We start from the raw sequence: 13434 nt of genomic DNA on the forward strand, positions 1-13434 counted from the left end.
AGGGTGTGGAACAGGAGCAGCATCCCAAGGGAGCCCTGGCTCTGTCCCCTCCAGCCTGATGGGCACCAGGGCTGAAGATATCCAGGATGGCAACACAGAGCACAAAAAAACCCCCAGAGACCTGGACAGGAACATGTGTGAAGTACAATTCCTTGATAAATTTTCTTCCTGGCATGACATAACTCTATTTATCTCTCTCCCAGGCACAGCCAACCAAAGCCTCTGATGAAGTTACTTAGCCAAAACATGAAAAGAAAATAAAGAACTATCCCCTATCATTCCTCATTTACACTTCATTTTGAGACACAGTTTTGTTCTTCGATGCCCACAAAGCAGATTCAGCCTGCTGGGTTTTCATTCTTTATTTTAAAATGTTTTCATAAGTAGCAAAAGTTTGGATTTTTGAGGAGAAAACCAGAAATTCTGTCTATTTTCAGAATGCCTATAAAGACAGATGCTTTCCCCCTTTGTATCAGGATGCAAAATTATTATAAATATATACGTCTGTATAGAAAAATAAATGATTTGGCACTAACAGATTCAACTAAGACAATTTCAGTGAGGGACAGAGACAAAATAATTCTGTAATATCATAATCTTATAAAACCCTTTTTTAAAGGTGTTCAAAATTTTTGACCTTCCACTGAGCATGAAAGAGGGGAGAAGAACCCCAAATGCCACTGAAATGGGCAAACAGTTCACAACAACTACATTTTGCATAATTCACAATGTCACACTTCAAGTTACTGTGACAAGGCAGATATGAAAGGGTCAGAAGTGCATAAACTTCGGGGTTTACATAGAAGAGGATACATATTTAAAGCATATTTTATGTTTTAGGGCTGTTACCTCACTTTACCCCAAAATAATTATTTTAGCCTATAGGATAAATCGTAACTTGTAATAAAGCAAAAGCCCCATAACAGTAAGACCTTCCCAGCATCCAAGCCAAGCAGAGAGAAGGGCCAGAGCACCACAAGCAGGGTGGTAACAAGATCCCAACATCTTTCACCACCGACTGGAATATGACATTTATCTATTGGAACACAGAAAATTTAGAAATTCAGCTCCTCTGTTTGCTTTCCCTCCCAGAATCAGCACTTTCCCTGTTGGGCCATCACCAAATCATCTATTACAAACATCATCATTTTTCCTTGCTGTTATTTTCCCCTCATATGCAACACGCCAAGTCCCAAACCATCAGGACTCTGAAGACCTCGCACGAGGTTCGAGATGCCAAAATTCTCGCTGGTTTTGGTACACCTTGCTCAGAAGGGGAGCAAGGGGAAGAGGAGGAGAACCCAGTTGTGTTTTTTCCATGCCAGCCAGGGGTCAGTGCCCTGCCATGTGTCCCCATCCCGCCCGCGTTCCCTTGCAGGTGCCAGTGCGGGCCATGGCCTCCCTCTAGCGTCCATAGCATGGGCTCCTCTGCCTCAGCTCCCCTCAGGAGCCACCAGAGCCCTTCCAGCTCTCCAGGCAGGAGGAATCCGGTTCGGTCCTGCGAGTAATGACCCAGAATTGATGTTTATAGACTCTCCCGAGTATGAGAATTCACTGCGCCCCCGGAGCGCCTGGGGATCCAGCAGCCTTCTGAAGTTCTTCCATAATTAACATTTAACGATTATGCAGAAAGCCCGAGGCAAGCAACTGTCTCCGCTTCTGCAGGAGAGGCCCCAGGGCAATAGGACAACTATTCAGAAACCCCTCATCAACTGAACTTTCCTTTGCCCACAGACTTCTCACTTGTTCTAGCAAGACAGGAAGGTGCAAATGTCACCTTGGCACGATGGCAGCAGTTACTTTGGTAGAAGAAACACCCAGCTCCTGGGTCTGTCCAAAAATGGCCCCTGCTGCCAACATGATGTGCGTGAATGAGCTTCACCATGCTCAGGTGCTGTCAGCCAGGAGGTGCTGCAGCAGCACCTGGGCAGGATTTGGCAGCATCCCTGGTCAGGGATCATTCGCTGACAGGGAGCGTGAGGGAGGGGGCAGGAGCACATTTCTGTCTCAGCCCTGGTAATGCTTTAAAACAAAGCTAAAATTGAAAAAACTAAATCACATGCAGATGCAACCTTAAAAATGTAAACTAGTAAAACATTAAGCTGTAAAATCAACATGAGTCAGTGGCTGAAGTAATGAACAAAGGGGCAGAGTTCAAGCAACTGCACTAAGCAAGATTCCTCTCTTCCTCAATATAAAAAGTCAATATTTACTGTCAATCTGTTTAATACACCAATGGATCACTTTAAACACCCCTTTGGGTAGAACTTCTGACCTCCACCCTGGAGAACTGATGAGACCCACTAGTCACAGGCAGGATTCAAGGCCAAGGCTAACAAGCAGTGCAGTCTCAACATTGCTCCAAGCCTTAGTCACAGAAATACAGTCATTATTGTGGCAGTTAATTAAATTAGGCTCTTTCCTATTAATGTAACATTCACTGCCGTATTTTAAACAGCCCAAATGTCAATTTAACACACTCCTTATTCAGTGTTTAGCCCTGTGCCTTTGAGGCATCCCAAAAGCTGCTGTGTTTTGGAAGGCTTTTAAAGGTGAAAGAATTCGAGATCTGAAACCACTGAAGTCAGACCTTGGTCAAGTCAATGAGCAGTAGTAGCCCCTGCTTTGTGTAGTAAGGACTGTCACTAAAAAGATGTATTTTATTTTAATTCAGTATTTTAAGACTGAATTCCTCCTGAAGGAGAAGTAAAAATTTAGTAATATCTGGGAATATTAAATGCTAGTATAAGGTCACTGAACAGAAACAGACCTGTTCAATATGGTAAAATTCCCACAAGCCTCGATGTTACTGTAGCTTTTAAAACGTTGACAAAATCTGTAGTTTGAGGCTCTGAGGTCTTGCTAGTTCTTACAACAGAGTATTCCTGTATCAGACACTCTTTAAATGTGTATTTTCAGTATTTTTACTGGAAGTGCTTACTCCACAAATGCTGGATGCTGCTGCTGCTCACTGGCCTAACCCAGAACACCCAAACAGTTGCTTTATTTCCCCTCAGAGTTGTGAGAAAGTGCTGGAGAGAGTTCTTTGTTCCCAGTCACAGGCTCCAAGCAAGGATCCAGGTCCTGAAGTGGTGGAAGACCCTGTGTCAAGGACACCCCTGGTCTGCAGGCACAGCCAGGACAGGTTACAAGAGCACCCAGCTCTCAGGACTTTGCATCAGGGCAGCATGAGGGATTTTGCCAGTCTCATCCAGAACCATTTTTTGGTGCAAGGATTGGTGTAGTCACAAATCGTAATGAACCGTAGGATACTTGGAAATTCATTCTTCATGGACTTGTACTTGACGGGAATCAGCCGTTTGTGACGAGCACCTAGAGAGAGGACACACAGGCAGAGGGTGACACAGAGCCACAGAGAGCCCCATCCATTCCCTCCCCACCACAGCACACACACACAAGATCCAGGTTTGCTCCTGATTTGGCATCATCTGATTATACTGCAACAAGCTCTCACTCTGGAGAGCAATCTCTGAGTCCTGATTTACTCAGGCTGCAGATGTTCCCCAGTGAATCCCCCTGCTAACACAGACTGCTGCGGACTGCTGGTTTTGAGACACCACGAGATGAGAATACCCTCCCTGCTGGTTTTGAGACACCATGAGATGAGAATACCCTCCCTGCTGGTTTTGAGACACCATGAGATGAGAATGCCCTCCCTGCTGGTTTTGAGACACCATGAGATGAGAATACGCTCCCTGTGACTGCTGCTGCTTGAAGGAGCAGCTCTTCCACAAAGCAGTTTCTCACCGTGTAGCTCTCCAAAGGGACACCTGCCACCACCTGCACTGCACAAGTGATGACACTGAGACCAGGATGAGGCAAAAAACCAGGATTTCATAACTACACCAGATGCTGGAGTAACCTGTGGAGCTCCCAGAGAGTGCCACCAAACCCTTCTGTGCTTTACCAACACCCCACACAAACAGGTGATGCTGTGACTTCTCTAAGCCTGTACTTCCACCCATGTTCTCACTGCAGAGCTCAGGTCATTCCATACAAATGGAACTTCTTTTCCTGTTCTAATGGAAGATGTGATGCCCACAAAAAACTAGTGAAGAACTAAAAGGACTTTTTTACAAATCTGGATGACTGGTGGCTGATACAAAGTCCTGGGACTGTTCAATGGATTAACTGATAACAAGAAATGTGTGTCAAGGAAGATGAAGTAAATTCTGTCTCTGCCACCAGCTTCCAGTCCAATCTCTGGCATGTCCTTTATAATATCGTGTCAGATGCCTCATGTAGAAAAGAGATTTTATATCTAGATACTCTTCCCAATTCTACATATTCTCCATACTATTAGGCTGCACTTCCTCCCCAGCAACACAGACAACTGTAGAACAATTAGTGGCTAGAGAAGAGCAATCACAACAGACCTGGCAAAGGTAAATTGGTGGCTTTTGAATTCAGAACAAAATACGTAAAAAATTTCCCAACCTAAGTTGAGCATTCATTCCATATTTTGTTTACCTATCCACAAGGCTCAATAAAATGGAATGGGTTAGGTTGGAAGAGGCCTTGAAAATCATCCAATTCCAACCCCTCTACTATGGGCAGGGACACCTTCTAGACCAGGTTACTCAGAGCCCCACCCAGCCTGCCCTTGAAATCTGCATGTTCATTACCTGTCACCTAATTCCCAGCTTTACTCACATCCTGGATTTATTCTACTACTTGTCTCTTTAGCAGCAAATTTTCCTGTATGGATGTGGAAGCCCTTCACAAACCTGACATGCAGCTCTGACATTTCTGGAGCAGGCAGCCTTATCCCACTGACAGCTGGAGCAGTGCAGCACAGGCAGCTCCTCGCTCGCAGCCACGTGAGGAAGGTCAAGAGCAGGGAAGGGACTGAGCCAAGACCCTGCCTGCACAACCAAATCATGAAGCCCCTGTTAGTTCCAGTGGTACAGTGCCCACTGACCTCAGCTGAAGGTTTAGATGTCACTGTAATAAAAATGATAATGTGCATCTGTACATGGGATATTTGTGTGATCTTACCTGGGGAAAGACTAAGAGCAAATTTGGTCTGGAAATCACATTCATCGCTTTCCAGGTAGTCATCTGAAACGACAACCACCATCCTCCGACACCTGGAGATTAAGCAGGGGAGAAAACAAATAAAATGTCAAATGAGGTGGGTTTCATTCCCTCAAACAGAAGCATGTACTGCTCTGAATTTCTCCAGTGGAGAAGGACCTGGCTGTGTTCCAGCAGGGATTAACTGCAGAGCAGGAATGACTGACAGACACATAGTGATGTTACACAGAACAACCAGATTACAGATACACACTCATATACCAAAAAATGAAGAAATAGTGAAGTCCAGACTAGCTGTGCAACCTTTCTGTGATCCTGTGTCTATATATGACACACAAGTCAAAGAAAAGTGATTGAACATAAGTAGCATCACCACAGTGGCCCCTCCCTCATGAACACAATGAAGCGACACATTGGGGAATGCCTGAGTCGTCCTTCTTGAGCCAAGGGCATGAAACAAACCCCATTAAGACATTCTTGTGGATTTTTGCTGTTTCCCTGGCACCACGCTGCAGACATCACAGTAAAATGAATGTGATGTTCCACTACACTCACAGCTGGCCCCAACAGCCACGGTTCACTCACCTCCTCTCTATAAGTTCTCCGCTGATGGACCACACACAGGCTCCTGGCAAGACATCCCGATCAAATACACAGAGCTTCAGCTTGAACTCTGTTTGCTCCAGCTCCCTGATCATCTCCTGGACAAACTGGAGGTCTTTCTGACAGTAGCAGATGAAGGCATCAAATATCTCTGTTCCACTCCCTGAAACCATTAAAAATGTAGCTGTCATCTTCTACTATAAATGAAGTTCACTCCTGTAGTGAACTTTCAAGAGCTCCCACAGACTTTAACTCAGAATCAGGAGTCTGACAGAAAAGCCCTGGGCAAACCTGCAAAGGTAATTTAGCATTTTATTAGATAAGCTGCCCTTCAGCCCAGACTCCTGTCCTTAACAGGGCTGGCAGGAGGTAACACACATCAGTGCCCTGGCTGTTTTCAGTGGCCAGGCTGTTCACACACACCCACACTGCCTGGCAGGGGAAAGGAGCTGAGGTGCAGGCAGGCAAAACCTGTGGAGGCAATAACATCCAGCCACAGGGAGTCTGCGTGGAGCTGGAGGGAGCAGAGTACCCCAGGGGATGCAACTCAGAGCTCTGACACTGGGAGTTCACTGAGTTTCACATCTATAATATCCTTGTGGCTCTGGATCCTTTTTCCCTAGTCCAGGTCACAGAGATTCAAACTTCCCAACCAAAACAACATTCAGCAATGTCCTGCCATTTGCTGTCGATGGAGCCTTGAAATTTGGAAGCTGTCATTTTTATGGCTGAGATGTCAAACCTGGATACCTGAAGTCATAGCCTAATGGGCCTGTTTTCCAATTACATTAATGGCTGGCAGCTCTTGTTTATTTAGCAGTTATCCAAATATTAAAGTGCTGGTTTTAAAGGGCAATGTTTCTCATAATTAAGTGCCTTAATACTGCTAAATAGTTTCCAACTGTGTTATTTTTTTTTCCATATCAATGTCACTACAGATATATTCAATTTTTTATGCCAGTTAAAGCCTACCACAGTGAAAAAAATAGGTCAGGCTCTAAAAGCTGCTGAGGAAAGTATCAACCCAGCAGGCAGATTCAGCCCAAGAAGCATCCAGTGAAGCAGAAGGGGAATGTCTGCCAGGTCAGTCAAACTGAGGGTACTGCTGCAGGGGCACAGCGCTAACTTGGGGGTCACATCAGGCAAAGCTGCTGTGTACAAACACCAGAATATTGGTCTGTGGACATTTGGGGATGGTTAGTGATGGCCACACACACAGCAAAGGTGGCCACCCAAAGTCAGACTGGCCAGCACACACCTGGCTGCACATGCAGGGCTGCACGCACAGCAACGCACACACACAGAACGCATTTCCTCTCTCCACCCACTGCACACCCAGTCCTACTTCAAACCCACTTCCTTTTCATTCAAGCTGGTTCCACCTGCCAAAGACAGGGCAGGGAAAACACCTCTGACACCCTTCCTCTGGGCTCCAACCCCTTGAGCTTTCAGCAGCTGCTGCTCTGTGCCAGGCTGGGCTAAGGGATGTATTTCCATGAAGTCTCCTCCTGTGTGTGTCCAGTGGCTCTGTGCCAGCCTGTTCCTGGGTGAAGTGTTTCCCAGGGTTGCTTTCCCTCTCTGCTCTAAGAAACAGGAAAAATGAAGAAAGCATTCTGGCCTGGGGTATGAAAAGTTGTGGGAATTATGAAAGCAAACAGGTTTTTTGCACTTCCCATGGGGAAGGCGATGCCAACACAAGTATCAGGCAGCAGTGGAAGCACGGGCTCTTACCATATGGATCATCCCTGATGGTGATGCCCATCAGTTCCGATGTCTTTGGCACGCTGCTGTCCACTGCTGGCACCTGGAGAGGCTGGTTGGCCTCTTCCTGCTTCCTCTGCAAGTACTTCTTACAGTCCTCCTCTGCAAAAACACACAACCAGAGGCTCCTGTGACATGGGTTTACAGTGCTGGAGTTCATTAAAACAGGAATAGCTATTTCATGGATCAGGGATGCTAGAGGGAACCCCCTGTCTGTTTTTTTCAGTATGCAGAATTTCTCTCACCTCTTTCTGAATGTCTTGATGCTGCCTCCACCACCTCCTCTAGCAATTAATTCCTGAAAATCACTCTTGATATTTTAAGAAGTACTTTCTTTTGCTTGTTTTATTCTTCCTTCTCCCCATAGCTCTACTGTATCCGAGTACACCTTTAATACCAGGAATAAGGTACAGAGCAGCCCAACACTGCTATCTGCTCTCCTTGTTCTGCATTTTGGAGTATTTGAAATCACAAAATAGTTGGGGAGGTTTTCACGGTGTCAGTCTTTCTGTCCATGTAAAAAGCCAGAAGACAAGACAAAATGGCCTCAAGTTGCACCAGGGGAGGTTTAGATTGGATATTAGGGAACAATTCTCCACTGAAAGAGTGGTCAGGCACTGGAACAGGCTGCCCAGGGCAATGGTGGAGTCAGCATCCCTGGAGGGATTTCAAAGATGTGTAGATGTGGCACTTGGGGACAGGGTTTAGAGGTGGCCTTGGCAGTGCTGGGTTCATGATCCTGTAGGTCTTTTCCAGCCTCAGTTCTCTGCAGACACACAAGAGCTGATTCACACCCCCAGCCTTTGCCAGCCAGGACAACTGCAGGTGACAGTGACTATCCACACTCACCACATACAGCAGGACCATGTAAAATTTTAAGGAGCCCCTGAAGCAGCTTTTGTGTTGTGCAACAGCAACAGAGATCCATTTATTCCAAGCAGAGTAGACATGAATGCCACCTTGAGATAACTGAAGGGCAAAGACCTGTCACAGACACAGCTGTGAACTTCTCAATCAGGTCAGTGATGGGCACAGATCTATTATAAACAGACTTGGTTTAAAAATAAATCATAAATCTAAATACGAAGCCTTTGGAGAAGCAATAAGAAACTCTGCAGCCTCTGCTACTCTGCAATTACAGAAGAATTGAAAGTAAAAGGAGATTTGAAAACGGGAATTAAAAAAAAGATGAAACTCCCTAGAGACTTTGCCTTTACTTAAGATTAAAAAAAGAAAAAAAACCAACAAGTGTTAATCAGTACTGATCAGATGACACAGCTGACTGGTGCAACAGCAGAGTAAAGGATCCCTTGGAAGTGCAGGATGCTGGTGGGAGCCCAGTGAGTCCTCCTGTAACACAGCCTGACACAAGCAGGTCTGTAGCAGCCCCAGCTTGAGCCCCCATCCCCTGCTTCTATCTCAGCTTTGCATCTTGTTACTGGATTATCTCCAGTCTAATAAGGCTCAGATCTGATTAAAGCTTTTCCTGAGGCTGAGACATTCCAAATCTGCCTTTCTCCTCCCCTCAGCATCCCCAGTCCTGCAGAGGGAAGAATAAACCACATTCCTTACCAGCCAGAAGGTTCAGATTTCACAACTTTCCTCAAGAGAACCCTGCTCAGGTCCCACCTCTCTGCCAGCTGCCTGTTGTGTAAGGTGTGTCAGCTAAGTCAGTATCTTTGCAATCATGATTGAAGGCACTTTGAAGTTGCCAATGGGTTCAGCAGTCTCAGAGGAAGGACTGGCACATAGCCATCACCTTAAGTATGTCTTAATTGCCTTGGGAGCCAGGTTCACAATCCAAAATACTGCTGAATAGGCAAGAAGAGGCTATTATTTAACACCATTGCATAGTGCTCAAGAGAGAAATGTTCATTTTCAGTGTATTTGCTCCAAGTCTTCTCTCCTTGCCTCTGATTTGGGATGGATCAGTCCCCAGCTGGAAACAGCACCTGATTGTACAGGTTCATGAGAGTGAACAAGGATCAGGGGTGACTTTGGGACTATAAAGATAAAGGATGCTAAACAACACAACCAAGTAGCAAGAAACTCCTTCAAGCTGTCCTCTTCCACTAAACACCTAACTAGGTTTTATATTCCTCTGGCAGTCAAACAAATTCCTGAGGAATTGGAAAAAAAAAGAAGAGAAACATGAAATGTAAAGAACAAAATCAGTAGCATGATGAGAACACAGAGAAAACAAACCCAGCAACTGTCAGGCAGGAAAGCAGCACTTTTGTAACAGGTCTGGGAAGAAACAAAAATAATTGAGTTTCAGAAGGAAAGAGCACAAATGTATCAAAGCAAAAAGCTTCACATCCCTGAAGATGACTCTACAGCGAAATTAACTGCTGAGAAAGATCACAGTTAGGGCAGAGCTGCTGGGGCATCAACACTGATGTTCTCTGATCCTGAGCTAGATCCCACTGAAGAAGTTCCAGTGGTACACATAGGTGCCCCTGACATCAGGAAATACCATGCACAAGAGTACATGAAGCCCTTTCCTTTCCTTTCCTTTCCTTTCCTTTCCTTTCCTTTCCTTTCCTTTCCTTTCCTTTCCTTTCCTTTCCTTTCCTTTCCTTTCCTTTCCTTTCCTTTCCTTTCCTTTCCTTTCCTTTCCTTTCCTTTCCTTTCCTTTCCTTTCCTTTCCTTTCCTTTCCTTTCCTTTCCTTTCCTTTCCTTTCCTTTCCTTTCCTTTCCTTTCCTTTCCTTTCCTCTCTCACTTCTGCAAGAGCTCTCAGCACCAGCAACAGGTCACAGGCCCTCAGTGCAGTCCTCAGCCAAAATTCATGAAAGAGGAACAGTCCCACTGATCAAGCTGAAGTTCCACTGGCCCAAGCCTCATCCTGTCTCAAGCACTGCACAAAACCAGGTGTCTAGGGGGGAACATAAAAATAAAATAAGCTTACAGAGATATTTCCCTAAAATATATATGTGTGTGTGTGTGCATTTCCATAAATCTATATTTTAGGTATAATCTATAATATATTTTTATAATCTGTCTTTTGGACTATTCACAGTTAAGGAATTTCCTGAGCCACATACAGTATTTTTGTTGAACAGCCCTTAGTGGGCCCCTCTCCCAGGAATTTACCTGTCTCCTCTTATCAGCATGACCCAACTCTGGGTAAAACTTGTGATTTTCCTGCAGCCCAGGTTCTTCCCGTTCCTTCTGCTGGAGTCTATTCCAGCTTTGACAAAGCCCATCCACCAAACTCCCTCCCAGTGGGACAGACAGGTCCTGAGCTCAGGGCCAGAACCAGCCTGGGTGATCCCAATGTTTCTGTGAAGCCCCAGATCTTTTGCACAGCTGGAAGCTCCCCTAGGTTTGTTAGGAATGTCTGATAAGCAGATCAGAAAGCACACTGATGCTTTTGTCTTTCCCCAAACCTGCTCTTCAGACTGTGATCTTAAGTAGGAAGAACCACAGGACCAAAGGGAAGTCCTCCATCGCTTCTTGGTCAGGCTCTGTACAGAGATGGATTTCTACATCTTCCTTTATCTCCATGAGTAACAGGAAGTGAGATTTATTGCTTCCTCATTGCTAACTCAGTAAGCTCTATTATACAACACAGGCCTTCAGGGAATTCTCTGGCTTTGGAAATCCTTTGGCAAAAAAATTCCCCTTCTCATGACAGCTGGGTTCCCTCTGAATTTCTCTGACCACAAAGAATACAAAGAGCCCAAAAAGAAAAAGTTATCACGACAGCACAAAGACCTTCATTCTTCTCACTGACCTGTCTCAATTTTTTTCAGTTTGCATGGAATTTTTTGCCCTGACATTATCCAGTTCTACATATCCCTCATCTCTCCCAACAAACATCTTCCTATCACATTATACCCATACATTATAATTTTCACACTGTCCAGTGTCAGTGCAATCTGTCTCCTGGCTAACCTGGCTAAGAGCATCTTTTGACACACAGAAACTTTTTAATTGAAGGTTTGGGTAAGACAGGGCTCCAGGTTACTTTACAGGGCTCATGGTTAGCAGAAACACAGTACACGTCTCTCCTGGGAGCCAGGTGAAACTTCTGTGAACCACAGAATGGTTTGGGTTGGAAGGGACCTTACAGGTCACCTCATTCCAAACCCCTGCCATGGGCAGGGACACCTTCCACTATCCCAGGGTGCTGAAAACCCCATCCAACCTGGCTTTGGACACTTCCAGGGATCCAGGAGCAGCCACAGCTTCTCTGGGCACCCTGTGCCAGGGCCGCACCACCTTCACAGGGAAGATTTTCTTCCCAATAGCTAATCTAATATCTAATCTTCTAATATCTAATCTAAATCTCTCTTTTAGTCTGAAACCATTCTCCCTTATCACTACCCTTGCCCTCTCTCCCTTTTTATAAGCCCCCTCTAGGCTCTGGAAGGGGCTTTAAGGTCTCCCCGGAGCCCTCTCCTCTCCTCTCCAGGCTGAACATCCCCAGCTCTCTCTGCCTGTCTCCATAGCACAGGTGCTCCAGCCTTCGGAGCATCCTTGTGGCCCTCCCGACAACACCGAGGATGTCACTCCGTCATCTGGAAAGGGCTTAACCTCACCTCCAGGGACAGAGCAGCAAAGAGCGACGAGAACAGCTAAGAGCAATATGAACAGAAAGAGCAACACGAGCAGCATCCCCTCCCTCCCTCCGCAGGCATCAAGGAAGCAGCACCGAGGGCAGGCTCCGGGATTCCCGGGACTATCCGGGATTCCCGGGACTATCCGGGATTCCCGGGGCCATCCGGGATTCCCCGGGCTATCCGGGATCCCCCGGGCTATCCGGGATCCCCCGGGCTCCCCCGGCTCTCCCCGTTCCCAGCCTCTCACCCACGCTCTCCGCCAGGTCCGTCAGCACATCGTCGCGACCCAAGCGGCGCAGCACATCGAGGAGCCGCCCCACGGTGGCCCCGCCGGGGCAGCGTCCCGGCCATTCCTCCAGCAGCGTGGCCGTGGGGTCGGGCAGCCTCTCCAGCCTGCGGATCTCCAGGAAGCTGCATCCCAGCGCCTCCGCCAGCGCCGTCCAGTCCGCGGCCGCGGCCGCCCGCGGGTTGAGGTAGAGCCCGAGGCGGCGGCGGACGCCGTAGTTGAGCGCGACCATGGGCAGGGCGTGCATGTCCAGCGGGACGGCGCTGGGGCTGGAGCCGGGAACCGGGTCCGACGGGGCCGTGGCCATGGCCGTGCCGCGCTCCCAACTTCCCCTTCCCGGCACTTTCGCTTCCCGGCTCGCCCCGCCTCTCCGCCGCCTCCGCGGGGCTCGCTCGGCTCGCCCGCCCGCCCTCCCTGAGGGGCCGGGCGCGTTTGCAGCGGAACCGTGAGGGCGGCAGGAGCACGGTGCTGCTTCCCTGCCCTGTGCCGGCACCGCCAGCGCTGTGTCCGGGTCTGGGCTCAGGGCAGCAAGGGCTGAGCGGGTCCAGAGGAGGGCAACAAAGCTGGTGAGGAACGCTTGAAGGAGCTGGGGTTGTTTAGCCTGGAGGAGGCTTAGAGGTGACCTTATTGCTCTCTACACCTTCCTGAAGGGAGGTTGCAGACAGGTGGGGGTCGGTGTCTTCCACCGGGCAGCAACTGACAGAACAAGGGGACACAGTCTCAAGCTACGTCAGGGAAGGTACAGGTTAGATATTAGGAAAAAAAAATCACTGAAAGAGTAATAAAGCACTGGAATTGTCTTCCCAGGGAGGTGGTGGAGTCACCATCTCTGGATGTGTTTAAAAAAAGACTGGACATGGCACTTAGTGCTATAGTCTAGTTGAGGTGTTAAGGCATAGGTTGGACTTGATGATCTTAGAGGTCTCTTCCAACCTCATTATTCTGTGATTCTGTGATTCTGAGAGGCCGAAGGAGCTGGGGGCTGTTCAATCTGGAGAAAAGGATGCCCGGGGGATATTATCACTCTCGAAAACTCCCTCCTGCCAGGAGGTTGTAGACAGGTGTGGGTTGGCCTCTTCTCCCAGGCAATAAATGACAGGGCAAGATGACAGAATCTTAGACTGTGCTGGGTAAGTTTAGGTTGGACATCAGGAAGTATT

The 13434-nt window shown here is 47.4% G+C and overlaps 1 protein-coding gene across 1 annotated transcript; it reads right to left on the reverse strand.

Annotated features, from left to right (window-relative positions):
- Positions 1 to 347: 347 nt before the first annotated feature.
- On the reverse strand, positions 348 to 12654 carry MYD88 (MYD88 innate immune signal transduction adaptor). Its single transcript, XM_063416642.1, has 5 exons — positions 12236 to 12654; positions 7393 to 7524; positions 5644 to 5824; positions 5020 to 5111; positions 348 to 3333 (listed from the first exon to the last, which is right to left on the reverse strand). The coding sequence occupies exons 1-5, from the start codon at positions 12579 to 12581 to the stop codon at positions 3179 to 3181; spliced, it is 906 nt and encodes a 301-aa protein (XP_063272712.1). The 5' UTR covers positions 12582 to 12654; the 3' UTR covers positions 348 to 3178.
- Between the last annotated feature and the right edge of the window lie 780 nt (positions 12655 to 13434).

Source organism: Prinia subflava, chromosome 1 (genome assembly GCF_021018805.1).
Source record: "Prinia subflava isolate CZ2003 ecotype Zambia chromosome 1, Cam_Psub_1.2, whole genome shotgun sequence".
NCBI lineage: Eukaryota > Metazoa > Chordata > Aves > Passeriformes > Cisticolidae > Prinia > Prinia subflava.

Excerpts from the sequence above, each read along its gene's own strand:
- MYD88 (XM_063416642.1), bottom strand. The coding sequence starts at position 12,581 with ATGGCCACGGCCCCGTCGGACCCGGTTCCCGGCTCCAGCCCCAGCGCC. Across the intron at positions 5,112-5,643 it reads GGAGAACTTATAGAGAGGAG|GTGTCGGAGGATGGTGGTTG; the intron begins GTGAGTGAACCG and ends CTTAATCTCCAG. Across the intron at positions 3,334-5,019 it reads TGCTCTTAGTCTTTCCCCAG|GTGCTCGTCACAAACGGCTG; the intron begins GTAAGATCACAC and ends TCCTCTCTCTAG.